This window comes from Erythrolamprus reginae, unplaced genomic scaffold (genome assembly GCF_031021105.1).
Source record: "Erythrolamprus reginae isolate rEryReg1 unplaced genomic scaffold, rEryReg1.hap1 H_1, whole genome shotgun sequence".
Classification (NCBI taxonomy): domain Eukaryota; kingdom Metazoa; phylum Chordata; class Lepidosauria; order Squamata; family Dipsadidae; genus Erythrolamprus; species Erythrolamprus reginae.
In genome coordinates, this window is record NW_027248462.1 from 2,722,083 (window position 1) to 2,742,008 (window position 19,926).

Here is a 19,926-nt window from a genome sequence, read left to right on the forward strand (position 1 = left end):
GAAAGACAAATAACCAAGGCAGAATTTCAACAAACAGCAAGAATCTGCAAACAAAAACTTAGAACAGCAAAGGCCCCACATGAACAATACCTAGCAATGAAAGTCAGTGACAACAAAAAAGGCTTATTCCAGAGCATAAACAACAAGAAGAAAATCAAGGAAACAATCACTACACTAAAAAATGAAGATGGTAAAGAAATCACAGACAACAGAGATAAAGCACAGCTCCCCAACCCCTATTTTGCATCAGTCTTCACACAAAAAGGAACCACCAACCAACCAACCTGCAACTCAACTGCAATAAACAGCCCCGGAACCGAACTCAACATAAATAAAAACACAATAAGGGACTACTTGTGGGAGCTCAACTAGTACAAATCGCCAGGACCAGATGGACCACACCCCAGAGTCCTAAAAGAACTGGCAGACACCATCGTGGAACTAATTCTCCTAATCTAGCAAAAATCCTGGACTACGCGAGATCTACCGGAAGACTGGAAACAAGTTGATGTAGTTCCCATCCACAAAAAAGATAAAAAGACTGACCCAGGTAACTAGAGACTAATCATTTGCACCTGCCAGCACTGGCAATGGCACTCACCTCTGTTTCCCTCATTGCCATATAGCTCACTTTCACTCTCGCTGCCTCTCACCAACATTACCTCCACCAACTGCTCTCCGTGTTGATTTGGTGATGCAGCTTCTTTGTGGCATTTATCATATTACAGATGCCTCCAGGAATATCAACCCTATTGCACACTTTAGAGTCATCGGCAAATAGTCAAACCTTCCCTACCAAACCTTCCCCTATGTCACTCACCAACATATTAAAAAGAATAGGACCCAGAATAGACCCCTGTGGCACACCGCTTGTAACCTGTCTCTGCTCAGAATACTCGCCATTAACAATAACTCTCTGATGTCTACACTTCAGCCAGCTGAAAATCCATTGAACTATCCAGGGATTAAGTCCAATCTTCAATAATTTATCTATCAGCTCTTTATGTGGAACCGTATCAAACGCTTTGCTGAAGTCCAGAGACGCAATATCCACGGCACCACCTTGATCCAACACCTTTGTGACATAGTCAAAGAAATCAATGAGATTAGTCTGACATGATTTGCCTTCAGTAAAGCCATGCTGATTTGGGTCCAATAAGTTATTGTTTTTTAGATGCTGATTTATCCTCTTTTTGAGTAGAGGCTCCATCATTTTAACTATAACTGATGTCAAGCTAACTGGCCTGTAGTTACCAGTCTCTTCTCTACTGTCCTTCTTGTGGATAGGCACAACACTGGCCATTCTCCAATCCTCAGGAACAGGGATTGGTTAAACAAATAAGTCAGGGGGGTAGGAATGACAGATCTGAGTTCTTTAAAAACTCTAGGGTGGATGCCATCTGGACCCATTGCCTTATTTATCTTTAATCGTTCAAGTTCTTCTAAGACATCGGCTTCTAAGATTACTAGAGCTGAATCCATACAGCTGGAAGCAATGCTATATCCCTCTATAGTATTATTTTGTAAGGTGTCTTTTGAGAAAACTGAACAGAAGAAGCTATTGAAATGGCCAGCGATCTCCTTATTCCCATTAATGCATGTATTATTCCCGGTACTAAGCTTCGTGGTGCTGCAGCTTTTCTTCTTCCTATCACTAATATATCTGAAGAAGGTTTTATCCCCCTTCCAGCAACTCTCACCAGCTGGTGTTTAATAATCAAATTATCATTTATTAATCTAATCAAAGGGCAGCTTGGCAGTTCAGCTCACTTCACTCCAACAGTCTCTCCCCCCACGTGGCCTCCATCTTCCGTCTCCACCTTCTCCTCACCTCCACAGTTGTTACAGACACAGCCATGTAGTTCTGTTCTTTGAGACACTGCACCAGCTCAGACTCCCCAGGAAAAACGGGGAACCCCTGGCACAGTTTGAATTTTGGACAAAAAGCCTTATCATGATCTTAATAGTTGTTATTCACTGTCGTCCTCCATGGGGTTTGCTCCTCATTCCTCTCTCTGCTAACACCAGAACTGGAAATTTGTCTGAGTTTGAGGCTTACAGGAATTGTCTAGCATGTTTTGTACCTAGATCTAGGATGCTCAAGTTGAAATTATGCTACCTAGTTGGTTAATGAAATATTTTCAAGAAATCAAACAATCTCTGCAAAATAACTCTGTAATTCAATCCTGAGCTTAAATATTGTTTCCTATTAATAATAGATTTCATCCCCTGGATCACACTTTCTACTACTACTACTTATTTACTTGGTTCATCAGAATTTTTTTTAAAAGCCATGTATTTACACTTCATTAGTCTTTTTTAACTTTTCTGATATAAATTCTTTACATAAAGACTTATTTATCTAATATTTTAATCCATGTCTATATGAATTCCTAATCAAATCATAATTTGTTTTTTTTTTCAAATAAAAAAAAGACTTTCCAATTTAATAGGAACTTAGCCCCATTGATAATTCTAAATTGTGACCTGTGAATATTCTGTGAACTATGAATGTACATTCAAGTAGTTGCAGAATTTTTTTTAGGTCTGCCTCCCATTTCCATAACTAGAGCAACTCCAGTATCAGTATATGTATAATAGATATTTCTGTTGACTGTAATTTGTTATGTCTAATCTCTGTTTATGACAATCCATGCTTTGACATAATTAGATTAAAACAACATATAGTTTTTCTTTGTAGATCCTAAAAATTTAACTTTCTTAAGAGAAACATATTGTCAGGCCCAATACCTAAAGGGGAACAACATTTGATATTAAGAATAAAATATAGATAAATCTCATTATTGAATGATGATTTGAACAGCTTGTAATCATATTATTGTGAAAATATATGTTCACAATATATTTGCAAAAATATATTCATGAGAATCAATGGTAATTGACAAGGGTAATGACACTTTCATGACATCAAAAATCTGAGCATATTATAGTCCCTAAATAAACAGGTCTAGCTCATTTCTCAGGAGAAATGTGCATAATACTGAATTGTGAAAATTACAGGTATTGTCTTTAATATTAACAATTATATTAAATTCAATGTTCCAAAAGTCAGCCTAATAATAGAAATGTCTTAGGTATCTTCAAAATATCATTTGTTATACTGCATATAGAGTTGTCTTGTGATATAGATATATTTTTCTGTTTAAGGAACATGTATCTTTGTCAGGATAGAAATTGTTAATAATAGGATGAGTCTGACAAGAATACTACCTCTTGTGTTCCTGTTCTGTACTATGTACAAATCATATGCTATCAATTGTAGCATACCTGATGACCTACTTCCTATATACCATCACTTTGCTCAGCCTGGAGATTTTATCATTGGGGGAATAATCTCTCAAGCCTTTGTCTTTCACAGTAGTCCTTCCTTCACAGAAGAGCCCTCTCCGATGGCTACCAATGAAGCGATGTAAAAATATCTATTTTATTTTCCTCTTCAGACTAGAAGGAATTGGGGAAAATTATTGGTTGGGGGAAGAGTTAAGTAACAGGATTATAAAGTAGCAATTTCTTTTTAAGAAATCATAACTATAATGTCATTAGGAATTTTCTGTTAATTCTGTTAAAAAGAAATTGTCTACTAAGTAGAAAAGTCCATATGGCTTCACACATTGCACCAAATCAATATACAATTCTCCTAAAACATTCAGAATTCAGCACAGAACAGAGGAATAAAAATTATTAGGGAACTGAAGGTTAAAACATACCATGAACAATAAAAGGAAATAATCTAAGGAGTAAGGAAGACATGAAAACAATATTTGAGGGGCTGTCAAAGAGAAGAGATGAGTCAAAGTATTTTCCAGAGCACCTAAGACAGTATAAGAAGTAACAGATGTAAAATTATCCAAGGAAGATGCAACCTAGAACTACGGTTAAATTGCTTGTGAATGAGAAAAATTAATTGATTGATGCTAGTTGTTATAGATACTCAATCACTATAGGCTTTGCAAGAAGACAGTGGACAGCCATATCTCCAGAATGGAATAGGATCTCCTGTTTGAGCAGGGGTGTTAGACTAGAAGACCTTTAAGATAGAAACACAGAAAAATAGAAGACTGGTGGCAGAAAAATACCTCATGATCCATCTAGTCTGCCCTTATACTATTTCCTATATTTTATCTTAGGATGGATATATGTTTATTCCAGGCATGTTTTAATTCATTTACTGTGGATTTACCATCCAGGTCTGCTGGAATTTTGTTCCAAGCATCTACTACTCTTTCAGAAAAATAATATTTTCCCACATTACTTCTCATCTTTCCCCCAACTAACCTCAGATTGTGCCCCCTTGTTCTTGTGTTTACTTTCCTATTAAAAACCACTTCTCTCCTGAACCTTATTATCCCTTTAACTATTTAAAAGTTTCGATCATGTCCTCCCTTTCCCTTCTGTCCTCCACACTATACAAATTGAGTTCATTAAGTCTTTCCTGATAGATTTTATGCTTAAGACCTTCCACCATTCTTGTAGCCCATCTTTGGACCCGTTCAATTTTATCAATATCTTTTTGTCTCCAGAACTGAACACAGTATTCCAAATGTGGTCTCACAAGCGCTCTATACTGTGGGATCACAATCTCCCTCTTCCTGCTTGTTATATCTCTAGCTATGCAGCCAAGCATTCTATTCGCTTTCCCTACTGCCTGACTGCACTGTTCACCCATTTTGACACTGTCAGAAATCACTACTTTCTGACAGTCTCAAAATAGATGCTTTTCAGGGTTGTTTTTCTTTGTGTGTTTTTGTTTGTTTGGTTGGTTTTTGCAGTTCTTCAACTAAGTCATATCAGTACATCCTTGCTTTGGTATTTGCTATCAAGGAGATCAATAGGAACCCTCAACTCTTACCGAATGTCACTTTGGGTTTCTACATTATGAACAACTACTTTACTGAGAGGATAAGCTATAAGGCAACTTTGAACCTACTTTCTACCCAGCAGAAATTGATTCCCAACTACACCTGTGATTTAACAAAAAGATTTATTGCTGCCATTGGGGGTCGTTTGACGGGGACCACATCCATTATGGCCAATATTCTTGCCAACTATAAAATTGCACAGGTAGGCCCTTGAAATGGCTCCCTGTAAATCCCACATTTTTTATATTCTTGGATTCTTAAAAATTCTTAGGATATTTGTCAAAGTTGACTTCACAGGAGTGTATCTAAAAGAACATGCAATTTTACTTTCAATTCTTATTTATATGTATAAATGGGAGAAATGCATTTATAAACTGGGTACTTTTTGCAATTTCTTCCAAATATTGCAGATTGCGAAACACCTATTGGCATTGAACTTCACCTGGTGATGCCACTATTAAAAATAATATTTTCTACTTGCTACTTGTGTGGTATTGAGTTTCAAAGTGGGGTGGACCAATATAGAAAATATTCTGTCTTGGCTACATGCTGCTTGCCTCCCTTCCTGTGATCAGGCAAGAAGACATTTGCAGATCATAAATACCTGGATTTTGATTTTGTGCTATATTTTCACATTCAGTTAAATTTGGATCAGAAACATATAGGAAACCCTTTTAACTGATGTAATATTGCGGGTATATGATTATTAATGGTTCTGATTATTTGTTACATTACTTTCAGCTGGCTTATGGAGCATTTACACCAATCCATGGTTACAAAAATACATTTTCATTCTTATACCAGATGGTCCCAAATGAAATGTATCAGTACACTGGTATTATTCAATTACTTCAGCATTTTGGATGGAATTGGATTGGGATCATGGCTGTGGATGATGACCATGGAGACATGTTTTTTCAAAAAATTGGACCATTGCTTTCCCAAAACAATATTTGTTATGCTTTCATACTTAAAACACCAAAGAAGACATATCTGGAGGAATATGTAAACTTGATTTCAATAGACTTAAGATATGACCAACTTTTTATGGAAGATAAAGTCAAAGTTTGTTTAATCTATGGAGCACCACCATCCATGCAAAATATGAGGATGATTATCCTTATAGCATCTTTGACTTCATGGCCACCTTTGGGTAAAGTGTGGATTGTTACATCTCATTGGAATTATGACTCACTGTCATTTCAGAGACTTTGGGATATGCAAAGTTTCCATGGAACTCTATCATTTGCAATTCATTCAAAAGAACCCTCTGGATTCCAAGAATTTCTTCACACTGTAAGGCCATCCTGGGCAAAAGAAGACAATTTTGTTCATAAATTTTGGGAGCAGGCATTTGACTGCCCATTATTAATTTCAAGTGTGAATGAAAATAACAAATTAAGGTGCACCGGGGATGAAAAATTAGAGAATTTACCAAATATATTATTTGATATGAACATGAGTGGTAACAGTTACAACATTTATAATGCAGTCTATATTTTGTCTCATTCTTTGCATGTTTTACTCAATTTCAGATCCAGATATAAACATTTAATAGAAAGAGAACAATTAATATTTCACAATTTAAAACCATGGCAGGTACTTTATTTTATTTTAAATAGAGAAATGCTGTGTATGTAGTTGGTCTATCATGTTTCCCTAATCCCTAGCAATGCTATAGGAATGATGTTTCATAGCACTATGGCCCCAATGAATGCTATAGAAAGGAACATGTCTTCTTCTATGAAAGAAAAACATTTTAGTTAGTTATTGTACTCTCTAGTAAAAAAAATGCAAGCACCATTTTAAAAGCTTTTCATTGTTGAAAAAATTGATCATTTATTCTGAAAAATTCATTGGGCCATTTATTCCAAAAAATTCATTGGGCCCATAGTCCTTATTAGTTTCAAAAAATCTGTAGTTACTTTGAAAGACATACAGGAATTTGTTAACGTTATGTGCTCATTTGGAATTTTAGAATACAGAAAAAAGCCATGTCTTCTAAAGGTCAGGTTGAATTAGTAATAGTAGATGATACCTTTGTATCATGACGACTTGTCACTTTGTAATGGAATTTGGACAGCTCTGTTTGAGTGCCCCATGTATACTGCATTCAGATTCTACATAGCAAACAATCTGAATGTAAGCTAACTAGGCCAAACTCAGTGAATGAATTTTCCTAATGCTCTTAATAATTCTTACAAATAATTCTTATTTGTTTATCGCAATAGCACTTAAACTTACATACCAATTCATAGTGCTTTATAGCCCTTTCTAAGTGATTTACAGAGTCATCATATTTTCCCCAACAATCTGGGTCCTCCTTTTACCGACCTCAGAAGGATGGAAGGATGAATCAACCTTGAACTTGTTGAGATTTGATCTGCCAAATCACTGGTAGCTGGTGATCAGCAGAAGCAGCCTTCAGTACTGCACTCTAGTCATTGCAGCACCGTGACTTGTATTATTTTCTTATCTTGTATTATTTGTTTATATTTGTTTGTTTTCTTCTCTGCACACTTTCCACTTCTCTTGCACTATTTCTAAATAACACTTACAATAATTTGTCTAGGATGTTTCTCCTTCTTGAAGATAATAATAAATAATAATATAGTGTTTTGAAAAATGGGTTAAATGTTAGTACCAATCAATAGTAGATTAAACCTACACTCTAAATCTGTAATGAATGCAATGTCTATGTGTTGAAAGAAATGGCTGTATTTGTGAAATGTGGCTAATCTATGAAGAGTCTTTAGTCATTAAGGTTCAAATGGTGTAGTCATTAAGGTTCAAAGTTAGCTAGGAATCTTGGACCAATTGCTGTCTCTCAGCCCTAGAAAGAAAGCAATTAGAAAATTATCAAGTATTTTTGAGAAACCTGCAGGAATTTCTTCATGCGGTCATCAGGAATGAACATTGATTTGAATGTATGCACATGAATTTGCCATATGCAAACATATGCATAAGCAAAAATATAAACATCATCAATGACATCCTGAATCCTCATTTGTATTTTTCAAAGCACGATGTCCAATTTGATAGTTTTTTCTCCTGTTGTGATTTAAATTACTTTCTTTTTCATATAAAATAGTTTCATCCCACCTTGGAAAGCATTGTATTCAACAACAGTATGGGCGACACTATTAGTTTTGATGAAAACAAAGAATTGATTACAGATTTTTATGTCGTAAACTGGGTTATTTTGCCCAATAATTCCTTTTCACGAGTCAAAGTTGGAACATTAGAACCTCGGGCTCCATCAGGCAGAGAATTAACTCTTAATGACAATGAAATAGTATGGCATAGGAGTTTTAACCAGGTGAGAAAAAGTTGCAGATTATCAAATAATAACAAAAGTAAATCCTTCTTTAGAGCAATTGTCAAATGCATGAAAATACTTGAAGAATGTGATGTTTTGATGTTTTGGAGCTTTCCATAGTGATGGCATTTTCTACATGTACTTTTGAACACTGGTGTGTCCATGACATGTCTTAGGAGAACTGCGTACAATTTTGCCTGGGAAAGAAATATTGTGAAGTTAGGTACAGATAGTTATTGCCTCAATCATTTATTAATTTTTTCAGTTTAAAACAGAATGAACAAGTTATTTATCACTCAAGTTACCATGTCTAGTTCCTCTACAGCCATGTGATCAGGCATTTGGCAAATCAATTCACTTTTATAACCAATTGCAGAGATCAACAGTTCCATGTTCATCACTGTACATTTAGCACTATTGATTTGCTTATTGACTATATAAATCAAATATGAACCATGTGATTTATTGCATACCCATAGTGATTCAAATTACAATTATTATAAAACCAGGTGTAAAATCAAATCACATATACCTTGACTTATGACTGAAATGACTAGTCATAAATCAACACATCTGTAATGCCTTATTTAAGCTACTTATTGAAAAATTCTGGCAAAAATAGAATCTTGACATTTGTGTTGGCATTTTCTCATCTTCCGAAACAGCATGAGGAATAATTTAAAAAAGCTTTCAGATCCTGTGAAAATCTAACTTTGTGGAAAAAAATTTTTTGCCAATTCCTTCCCATTAATTGAAGATTTTCAATTTTCATTTTCTTCTTCATCGCAAGTGTGAGTTGTTTGATAAAATTCTATTAATGCAGGTGTTCTTTTCTTGATTCTCTCATATGTATTTCTGATAAGGTGGTACCTGTTTCTCTGTGTAATGACCACTGTGATCTAGGCTCAAGCAAGAAGAAGAAGGAAGGAGAGAAATTTTGCTGCTATGATTGTGCACCTTGTCCAGAAGGGAAGATCTCTGACAAAATAGGTAGGACAAAAAGAGGTTAAGACAATGGCTAACTGACCAGCAAAGTTTCAGCCAAAGGGTCTTGTTTTTTAAGTACAGAAACAGGAAGATATAATCAGTATTCTTATTCTTACAAAGTTTTTCTTACTCTCCCATGCATCTATCTGATTCTCATGCACTGTACATATAACATTTTGAACCAAAGTCACTTAAGATCATATATTCTATGTGAATAGAATAGAGTAGAGTAGAGTAGAATTCTTTATTGGACAAGTGTGATTTGACACTTGTCTGTGGTGTACATGCTCTTATTGTTCATAAAATAAAATATACATTTGTCAAGAATCATGAGGTACAACACTTAATGATTGTCATAGGGGTCAAATAAGCAATCAGGAAAGAATTGATATTAATATAAATTGTATAAATATAAATACAAGCAACAAGTTACAGTCACATAGTCATAAGTGGGAGGAGAAGGGTGATAGGAATAATGAGAAAAACTACTAGGATCGCCCAGAAAGTAATGCACCACATTTTTTTTTCTTTAACAATTATTTATTGAACACAATGAAACTTACACACAAGAAAGAATGATTTTTCTTCTACATTCCCTACTTTTCCATGTAATCTCCATCCCATTCTCTGGCTTTCCTCCAGGGTTTGTATGCCCTGTCAGTAACACTCCTTGATCTGGTCACAAAGTCAGAATCACTTCTTCATCATCCTCAAAATGTCTTCCGCAAATGGCATCCTTTAATGGCGCAAACAAAGAAAGTCTGAGGAAGCTAGGGCTGTAGGGTGGATGGGGTAACACTGTCCAATCCTGTTTAGTGAGGTGTTCCAAAGTCTTCAAACTTGTGTGAGGCCGAGTATTATCATGTTGAATCAAGCATTCACCTGTTTTTTTATGGTGCCGAAGTCACTGGCAGTGCTTCTTGAGTTTGGTTAATGTCTTCACATAAGCTTCAGAATTAATGGTGCTACCTCTTGGCATCTTGCCAATGAGTATGATAAAACACAGTGATCATGACCTTATCGGCGGAAGCATTTGCTTTAAATTTTTTCTTCTGTGGAGATTGAGGATGATGCCATTCCATTAACTGCCATTTTGTTTCGGGTTCAAAATGGTGAATCCTGGTTTCATCACCTGTCAGAATCCTGGACAAGAATACGCCCCCCTCAGCTTCAAAATGTTTCAGCAGCTTAGAAGAAATGTTTTTTTCTGAAAGATTTGTAAGACAGTGTGGAACCCATCATACACACATTTTTGAGTAATCAAGAGCACGGATGATTGCATCCATGCTTATTTTGCTGATTGATAACTTCATCATCATCTGCCAAGTCATTATGTGTCAGTCCTCATGAATGAGCACATCAGCAAACTGCATCTGGCTGCCCTGAATGCAGCAAATCTTGGAGCTCTGCCAAATCGTCTTCTAATGGCCTCTCCCTCTCTGCCCAGCGACTAACCATATTTATTTCAATTGCAGATTCTTTATAAACTCTAAGCAAAGGTTTGGGAATGTTCCCAACAGCTTTTTTCTCTGCAGTGAGAAATTCAATGATGACACACTGCTTGTAATGTACATTACCTACAGATGCCATTTCAAAACACTGCTGCAGCTATGCTATCTGTCTGAAGAGATGCAAAATTTACACATGCACTCCTGACAATTCAAATAATGTATATCTAAAGTTTTGCATTTTTACCATTACTGTAGGCTGAGAAAAAACTGTGGTGCATTACTTTATGGGTGATCCTCATAGTAGTAAGAGTAATGCAGGGCATAAACTAATTTTAAAGATATTTAAAGGCAATATCTAATTTTAAATGAATTGAATAATCTGGGCCATAGATTCATTAATAATAATAATAATAATAATAATAATAATAATAATAATAATAATAATAATAATGACCTGCATTGACTACAAGAAAGCCTTTGACTCATTGCCACACAGCTGGATCATAAAATGCCTGGAAGTCATTGGAGTCAATGAAAACATCAGGAAATTCATAGAAAAGGCAATGAAATATTGGAAGACTGAGCTTTTTGTTGGGAATGAAAGCTATGGACTGATCAACATCAGAAGGGGTATCTTCCAGAGGGACTCTTTGTCCCCATTGCTATTCACCATTGCTATTCACCACTGCTATAATCCCACTGTCACTACATTGCTATTCACCATTGCTATTCACCATTGCTATAATCCCACTGTCACTACAGAAAACAAACCTAGGCTATCAAACTGCTAGGAATTCACCAAAAAATTCACACCTGTTGTATATGGATGACCTGAAGTTGTATGGAAAATCAGAAAGTGAGATACAGTCAGTAATCAACACTGTGTGAATCTTCAGCAATGACATCAGCATGGAGTTTGGCCTGGATAAATGTGCCACAGTGGCACAGTGGTACTGAAAAAGGGGAAAATGCCAAATGTTCAAAGCATCAAGTGCCACCAGCCAGAAGCGTACAGATACTTGGGCATCATGCAACTGAATAATATCATGGCCATGTGAAAACTGTGATCAGCAAAGAGTACATCCAGAGGACCAGAAAAATTTTGAAGAGCAAACTGAATGGTGGCAACACTATCAAGGCTATAAATACTTGGGCCATACCTGTCATTAGATACACAGCTGGCATAGTGAACTGGACTCAAGCAGAACTGGACAACTTGGACAGGAAAACCAGAAAATTAATGACAAACCAACATGCACTACACCCCCCACAGTGATGTTGACAGGCTGTATTTACCAAGGAAAATAGGTGGCAGAGGACTTTTGCAAGTGAAGCAGACAGTGGAAGAAGAGAAGCATGCATTAGCTGACTATGTGAAGGAGAGCAAAGAGTCAGCATTGATGGAGGTCAACTATAGGAAGCTTCTCAAGATGAAGCAAACTAAGGACCAGTATAGAAAAACTGTAACTCAATGTCATATGGACAGTTGGCGGAACAAAGCATTCCATGGCCAGCTCTTGGAGAAGATTGAAGGCAAAGTGGATAAAGAAAAGGCCTGGTCATGGCTTACAAATGGAACACTTAAAGGACTGATACTGGCGGCACAAGAACAGGCCATTAGAACAAATGCTGTCAAAGCCAGAATTGAAAAATCAACAGACGATCCAAAGTGCAGACTCTGTAAAGAAAGAGATGAAACAATCAGTCCCATACTCAGCTGCTGCAAAAAGATCACACAGACTGACTACAAGCATAGACATGATGCTATGGCACAGATGATCCACTGGAACTTTGCTGGAACTACCATTTCCCAGTGGCAAAGAACTGGTGGGATCATAAGCCCGAAAAAGTGGTCAAAAATGAGCAAGCAAAACTACTGTGGGACTTTTGACTTCAGACTGACCGAATTCTGAAGCATAACACACCAGACATCCTGATTGTGAAGCAAAAGAAAGTATGGATCATCGACATTGCAATCCCAGGGGACAGCAGAATTGAGGAGAAGCAGCTAGAGAAGTTAGTGAAATACGAAGATCTAAAAATCGAGCTGCAACGACTCTGGCATTATCCAGTGAAAGTTATCCCAGTGGTACTTGGCATGCTGGGGCAGTGCCAAAAGATCTCAGCAGACATTTGAAAACCATCAGAATTGACAAAATCTCCATCTGTCAATTGCAAAAGGCTGCTTTACTGGGATCGGCAAACGTAATTCTCTGCTACATCACTCAGTCTTAGGTGCTTGGGGACCGCCCGACTGGTGATGAAATACGAAATCCAGCCTAGTGCTCTTGTTTGCTGTGTTGTATTGACATACTACTAATAATAATATATTAGACTTGTATGCCGCCCCTCTCCGAAGACTCAATGTGGCATAGAAGTCTAATAAATTATATAATTATCCTTCCAATTTTGAATAACATATCTCTGTCCCAAACAAAAAGTAAACAATGGGGAATCTATTTCCATAATTTAACTAACATTTAATAGTAATGTAGTTCCAACAGATAACTGAAATTAAAAATATGAAATTTGATCTCAAAGTAAAATTAATACAGTGGAACCTCTACCTAAGAACGCCTCTACTTAAGAATTTTTCTAGATAAGAACCGGATGTTCAAGGTTTTTTTGCGTTTTCTGAAGAACCATTTTCTACTTAAGAACCTGAGCCCAGAAAAAATTCCCAGGAATTTTGAGAGCATGAAGGCCTGGCCAGTTACCTGCTATTCCCCCCGGATGTCTCTCTTTGGCGCAGTGCATGGGAGATAGCCTAACGCTGGGTGTATGAGAGGTGCACGCTCCTCCTCGCCACCTCAGAGTCCCTCTTTTTTTTTAAGCCTTAATGTTTTGGATTTTTTTGATTACCCTCACCTCACCTTCTTCCTTCAGCAGCGACTGTCCTCCTCCTATTATTCTTCTTCTTCCTCCTCCTCCTCCTCCCACCCAAATTCCGAGCTATTATTTCTTTCCTAATGGGTTTGCATTCATTATTTGCTTTTACATTGATTCCTATGGGAAAAATTGCTTCTACTTACAAACTTTTCTACTTAGAACATGGTAACAGAATGAATTAAGTTCTAAAGTAAAGGTACCACTGTATATAGGTTTTAAGAAAAAAATGTGTTTCAATGAAACTTTACTCTTGTTCCATTTCCAATAATTACAACATAGTCTTACATTCTTTAGTCCTGGATTCTCCAATTTTTCCATCCATTCCTTATATTTCCATATTAAATTAAAGTATTTATAATATTTATTTCTATAAACATACTATGTATGTCTCTTAAGCTATACCTGTTTTTAGTCCAAATTGAGATAGTAATAAACTACATAAAGAGTCTATTAATAACTATCACTTCAGTTTTAAAAAACCTAATAGGACAGAATATACTTTCTTTTGCTTTGTATTTTTAAAATATGTAGTTGCTATCAACATCAATTGTGCTATTTATATTGTAAATTGACAAAAAGTTTGATATATTTAAAAGAATATATTCTTTTGTCTTTTATCAGATATGGATATCTGCATGAACTGTCCAGAAAATCAGTATCCCAATAGTATCCAAAATCAATGTATTCCCAAAGTGTTCACCTATCTCTCTTACAATGAACCTTTGGGGATCCTATTTACAACATTAGCTGTTGCTTTCTCTTTGATTACAATCTTTATTCTTGGAGTCTTTTGGATGCATCAAGGGACTCCAATTGTCAAAGCCAATAATTGGAACCTCACCTGTATTCTCCTCGTCTCTCTTTTTCTCTGCTTCCTCTGCTCCTTCCTATTCATAGGAAGACCTAAAAAGATTATCTGTCTTCTACGGCAAGCAACGTTTGGCATTATCTTCTCAGTGGCCCTTTCATCTATATTGGCAAAAACCATGACTGTGATTCTAGCATTTATGGCAACTAAACCAGGCTCTGGAATAAGAAAATGGGTAGGGAAAAGATTGGCCAATTCTATTGTATTTTTGGGTTCGTTCATCCAATTGGGAATTTGCATTGTTTGGTTGAGTATCTCTCCACCTTATCTAGATACAGATCTGCACTCACTAAAGGGAGAAATCATAATGGAATGCAATGAAGGCTCTGTGATCATGTTTTACTCTGTCTTGAGTTACATGGGCTTCCTGGCTAGTGTCAGCTTTAATATTGCTTTCCAGGCCAGGAAGCTTCCCAGCAGTTTCAATGAGGCTAAGTTCATCACTTTCAGCATGTTGGTGTTTTGCAGTGTTTGGCTGACATTTGTTCCAACCTACCTGAGCACCAAAGGGAAATACATGGTAGCTGTGGAAATCTTCTCTATCTTATCTTCCAGTGCTGGTTTACTGGGGTGTATATTTTCCCCCAAATGCTACATCATTTTATTGAGACCCGAGATGAATAATAAGGAACATTTAATAAGGAAAGAAAAATAAGTATTTCTGTGTTTCACGGTAATGCATAATTATTTAAGTACTTTAGCTCATTCCATTTCATTAAGTCTTTTTGAATTGAAATTTAATAAAAACTTCATTAGATTATTCCTGAAATTTGTTTTTATTAAATTTAAATAACTTTATTGTGATCATTAATAAGCAGAAAAAAGAAGAAAGGAAAATAGTTTTTGAATATACAGATAATCAAAAAATAAGTAATGAGGAATGATATATAGAAAAATATGCCAAAAGGTTTCATTCCTATTAGTTAAAACTAAACCAAAATGATTAATTATAGAGTTCCTAACAAATGTGAGGAAGATACAGTACAGTATCTGACATAAAAAATGACTAGTGGGGAATACTGAATTTCTATTGAAATAAGTTCTATGGCTCTTAATTATTCTTTGTCTAATTCTGTATGCCACCACCAATAACCTGGCAATGTTATATATTAGTTCAAGATTAATATATGAAAATAAGAGTTGCTTGTACTACTGGTCATTATATTCTGTTTTACTAGCCAGGATTGGGGCAATTAGAGCATTTCAGGATGCAGTGCTGTCATTATTTTCCACCTAGACCACACAGTTTAGAAGTTCCAGCAATGCCCTACGATACTTGCTGATGGGTTCCTGGTGCTTTTTCTCCTTGTAGAACTGAGCTCCTTGTATTTTGAAGTCCAGAACTCTTGGATTTCAAAAGTGCTCCAGTTCAGCAGCTGGAGAAGTAGCATTGGCTTTCTAAAACCAACCAAGAGTCATTCAGGAGTTGGGCGGCATACAAAATAGATTAAATAAATAAATAGATTAAATAAAGCTCAGTGCTACAAGGAGAAGAAGTGTCAGAAAGCCATTGGCAAGATGGAAAGCATTCATCCAGCATTCAGAGGTAAGCAGGAAGCTCTGGTAAGTGCAGTTAGCAGCCTGCCTCCCAGGCAGCATAGGAAGCAGCAGGAAGTGCAGAAACCTTTCAGAAGCGGCACAGACAAGTGACTTGCCTCTCAGATAGCATGGGAATTGTGGGAAATGAAGCCATGCCACAGAGATTCCCCACCAACACCACTGCCCAGATGCCTTTGCTTCTCCCAAATTTCTTTGCCTACCTAATGTCCAACTCCATCACATTTCTCACCATCATGTGCAGGGAAATTAAAATTTGTGTGAGTCTAAAAATTCTTCACTCAATCAATTCCAACTTCATAAGATTGTTTTCTTTTGGAAAATGTTGGAATTGATTGATTGAACATTTTTTTAATCTCCATACAAGCTTTTGTTTCCCTGCACACAATGGTAAGAACAATGATGAAGTTGGAAATATGGTAGGCAAAGAAATGCTTGGGGAATTTATTGGGGGCATCTGGGTGAGGTGGGAACCCCACCCACTGCCCACAAAGAGAATATTATTGTTGTTGTTGTTGTTGTTGTTGTTATTATTATTATTATTATTTTTACTATTACTATTACTATTAGGTTTATATTATGCCCCTCTCCGAGGACAGGGAAGAGAAATGGGAAGAGAAGGGATGGCAGGGGGAGTGCCATCTCAGTCCATGCACTCCAATGAAAGGCAACAACAGACCAGCTGCTTCCCTTCCCCGCAAAGAAGGCAGGCAAGCATAGAGTTGTGGGTCATGTGGAAGTGGGCCTCACTATTGAGAAGGCTGAGGTGAAAATAGGCAAGCATGGCAGACTGCAGGCCACATGGAAGGGAGAAGGGAAGGCAGACAAACAGGTCTGTCCATAGGGACAGTTGTGAAGGCTGTGGGGAGGGAAAGGAAGCATAGCATGGCCACGGGCCATGTGTAAGGAAGTAGAGAGTGCAGGTAAGCAGACCTAGCTATAAGGACTGCTAGGGAGGCCATAGGGAAGGCCGGGAAGCATGATGGGGTTGCAGGTTTTGTGGAATGGAGTAGGGAAGTCAGGTGGGAACAGGGGGCAACTAGTTAGGCCATAATTCTCAGGCTTACTTACCCAGGCAGGCAAATCAGGGCCACTCATTTGGACCATAGGCACTGCTTGGGAAGACAGACAAGCATGCGCAGAAGCAAAAAATTGCCAGAATCTCTCTCACGCACTGATCCCCTCATGAAATTTTGCTTCCTGTGCATAGAAGCAAAAACATGCTGGGATGTGCATGCAGAAGAACAGAAGCTTCACATGCAGTGTAACTTTTGCTACCGGTGCACCATCCTTATCCGTACCGGTAGCAACATAATACTGATCTGCATATATACTATACCAGTGCAGGCATCCTTGATTCCTGGGAAAAACCCAATGTTAATGAAGACCAACATAATAAATGTATGGCCCCATTTAATCAATGGCTCAAAGATTTGTACACTTGTATGCCATTGATGATCAGATTGGCCAAATACTGTATGAAGGCTTTGTATGGACAACTATTTTAAAATATGGGACTCATTTATTATACAAAATACAATGGAAGAGGGAAAAACATGATAGATATACACACAAACACAGAGAGAGACTTGCTTTCATAATATTTGCATTAGGTATACTGTATATTGAATTGAAACTGTTTACTGTTATATTATTCTTTCCTTTTATTTTTTTCTGTTGGAATTTTGACTGTTTTAAAGCACTTGTTATACTTTTTTATTGATAATGTATGTAACTTTTCATTATTCAATAATACAATTTTATCATTTTAATTCAATACTAAAAAATGATTTTATGCTTTGTTCCTTTTTTTTGTTATTTAAAAGCAGAAAAAATAAAATTTAAAAAACTTAAATTTTGCAAGGAAATAATTATTGTGGATAAAAATAAGTTGAACCTGTTTTAATGAAAGAGTAGAGATGTCAGCATGCCTTCCCAAATATATTTATTCAGGCTGCTTAAAGTACAAGAATAAAGCCAATATCCCTACCCAACAGATCAGAGATAGTGTTCATCTGGTTTGGACAAGTTCTCATTCATTCATTCATTCATTCATTCATTCTTATTTGTTTGTTTGTTTACTTATTTACTTATTTACTTGTTTACTTGTTTACTTGTTTACTTGTTTACTTGTTTACTTGTTTATTTATTTATTTATTTATTCATTCATTCATTCATTCATTCATTCACTCACTCACTCACTCACTCACTCACTCACTCACTCACTCACTCACTTATTTATTTATTTATTTATTTATAAGCTGCCTAACTCCTTCCAGACTGTGGTCAGCATACAACAATTAAAAACAATATATAAACATAAAAATCAAAAACATTTCTATCTTGGCTGGATCCAGGTGGTAATTTCTTGCTCAACAGCCCCACGCCTGTCGGACTGGCCTTCAATAACAACTGACAAAGAGAGAATTACTGACTGCTGCCTGAGGTGACTGCCACAGAAGCTATGCTCTTCAGCAACAACATTCCTCTCCTTCCAGCTGTAACCTGTGTTCCAAGAGGACAACAAATAAAAATTCTTATTGTTATTTGGGAGCAGATAAGATAGTAATGAGCAGGCCAGCTTCAGAGTTTGGCATGAAAAGCCATTAATTGCATTTTTCATCTCCTGACAAAACTGGATATATCCCATATATCTTCTCTTCTATCCCTGTATCTATCACTTCTATCCCTATATCTTTCTTCTATTCTCTTATTGATTTATTTTATTCTATATGCTCTCTTCCATTCTTTCTCTAATTCTATTTCATCAAAGGTGTCCTCTATTACCTCATTGTGTCTTATTTTGTATTGGAACAAATAAGCAAATAAGCCAATAAGCCAATAAGCCAATAAGCCAATAAGCCAATAAGCCAATAAGCCAATAAGCAAATAAACAAATAAACAAATAAACAAATAAACAAATACATACATACATATTTTAAAGTGCTATACTTGGAGGCTAGCTCCATCCTATGAGAAGGGGTGTATAAGGTAGGTCCAATGCTATTCTCATGAAAGAAAAATATCTCTCAAAGTTGGAGATTGATTGAATGGATTTTTTTTCTTAGTCCTGCAAATGCTTTTTTCCCTTCACACAAGAAGGCAAATAAATGCTTGGGAGAAGGGAGGGCATCTGGGTGGCATCTGGGTGGTTGTGGGTAGGAAAAACCCCATGTTATGGGGCTGCAATAGTGAAAAAGGCAACGGACTAGCTGGTGCAAGATACGGAGGAACAAAATAGCCCCATTGCAAAGTGGTTCCTCCTGTCACTAAGCATACCCAGCTGTGCATGGACTATCCTTCGCTCACACCATTTTCCAACATTTCTTACACTGTCCAGGGGGCAAGCCACTTCTCAGGAGCCTCTCTGACCACCCAAGAAAGTGCCTCTGGGCACCAACACTATGGAGTCCATGTAAAATCCATGCAATGCCCCACCTATGTTGCCAGGCATGGGGGAACTAAGATACCCCCAGGCATATACAGTTTATGCATGGTTTTAATGTTGGGTTTTTTTAAATGTTTTTTAATATTAGATTTGTTATACTGTGTTATTTTTTTGTGAGTCACTCCAAGTCCTCGGAGAGAAGTGGCATACAAATCTAATAAATTATTTTAAAAAATTATTATAAATTATAATTATAAAATCTGAGAATGATCACCTTATTTATTTATTTATTTAAAATTAAATTAACAATAAAATTAATTAACAAATAGCTAAAAAAGCAAGGCCAACAATATAAAATATTATCCACTCCTGCCTCTCTTCTATAAATAAGAAGAGTAATAAAGTTCTAAACGAGGTCTTTCTGTTTTGATAAGTCCTGCTATTAGGGTCCATTAGTAGGGGGAGGCTGACCCAAATAAGTGCAATTATTGGCCCAGTATAATCCACATACCCCCTATTCTTCCCCCTAAACAAGTCCTCAAGAGCTGCAACATCAAAGTTTAAAGATATAAAAGAAGAAATTGCTC

At 36.6% G+C, this 19,926-nt stretch overlaps 1 protein-coding gene across 1 annotated transcript; it reads left to right on the forward strand.

The window, feature by feature from the left end:
* Positions 1 to 96: 96 nt before the first annotated feature.
* On the forward strand, positions 97 to 15,049 carry LOC139155313 (vomeronasal type-2 receptor 26-like). The gene is made up of 6 exons (XM_070730432.1): positions 97 to 371; positions 4,791 to 5,082; positions 5,622 to 6,479; positions 7,972 to 8,199; positions 9,063 to 9,189; positions 14,148 to 15,049. Exons 1-6 carry the CDS (start codon positions 97 to 99, stop codon positions 15,047 to 15,049), a joined length of 2,682 nt encoding a protein of 893 aa, XP_070586533.1.
* Positions 15,050 to 19,926: the final 4,877 nt, after the last annotated feature.

What these genes read in the sequence shown, in the direction of transcription:
- LOC139155313 (XM_070730432.1), top strand. Translation starts at nt 97, where the DNA reads ATGAAAGTCAGTGACAACAAAAAAGGCTTATTCCAGAGCATAAACAAC. An exon ending in CCAACTATAAAATTGCACAG is followed by an intron (nt 5,083 to 5,621) that starts GTAGGCCCTTGA and finishes CATTACTTTCAG; the next exon opens with CTGGCTTATGGAGCATTTAC. An exon ending in ACAATTTAAAACCATGGCAG is followed by an intron (nt 6,480 to 7,971) that starts GTACTTTATTTT and finishes CATATAAAATAG; the next exon opens with TTTCATCCCACCTTGGAAAG.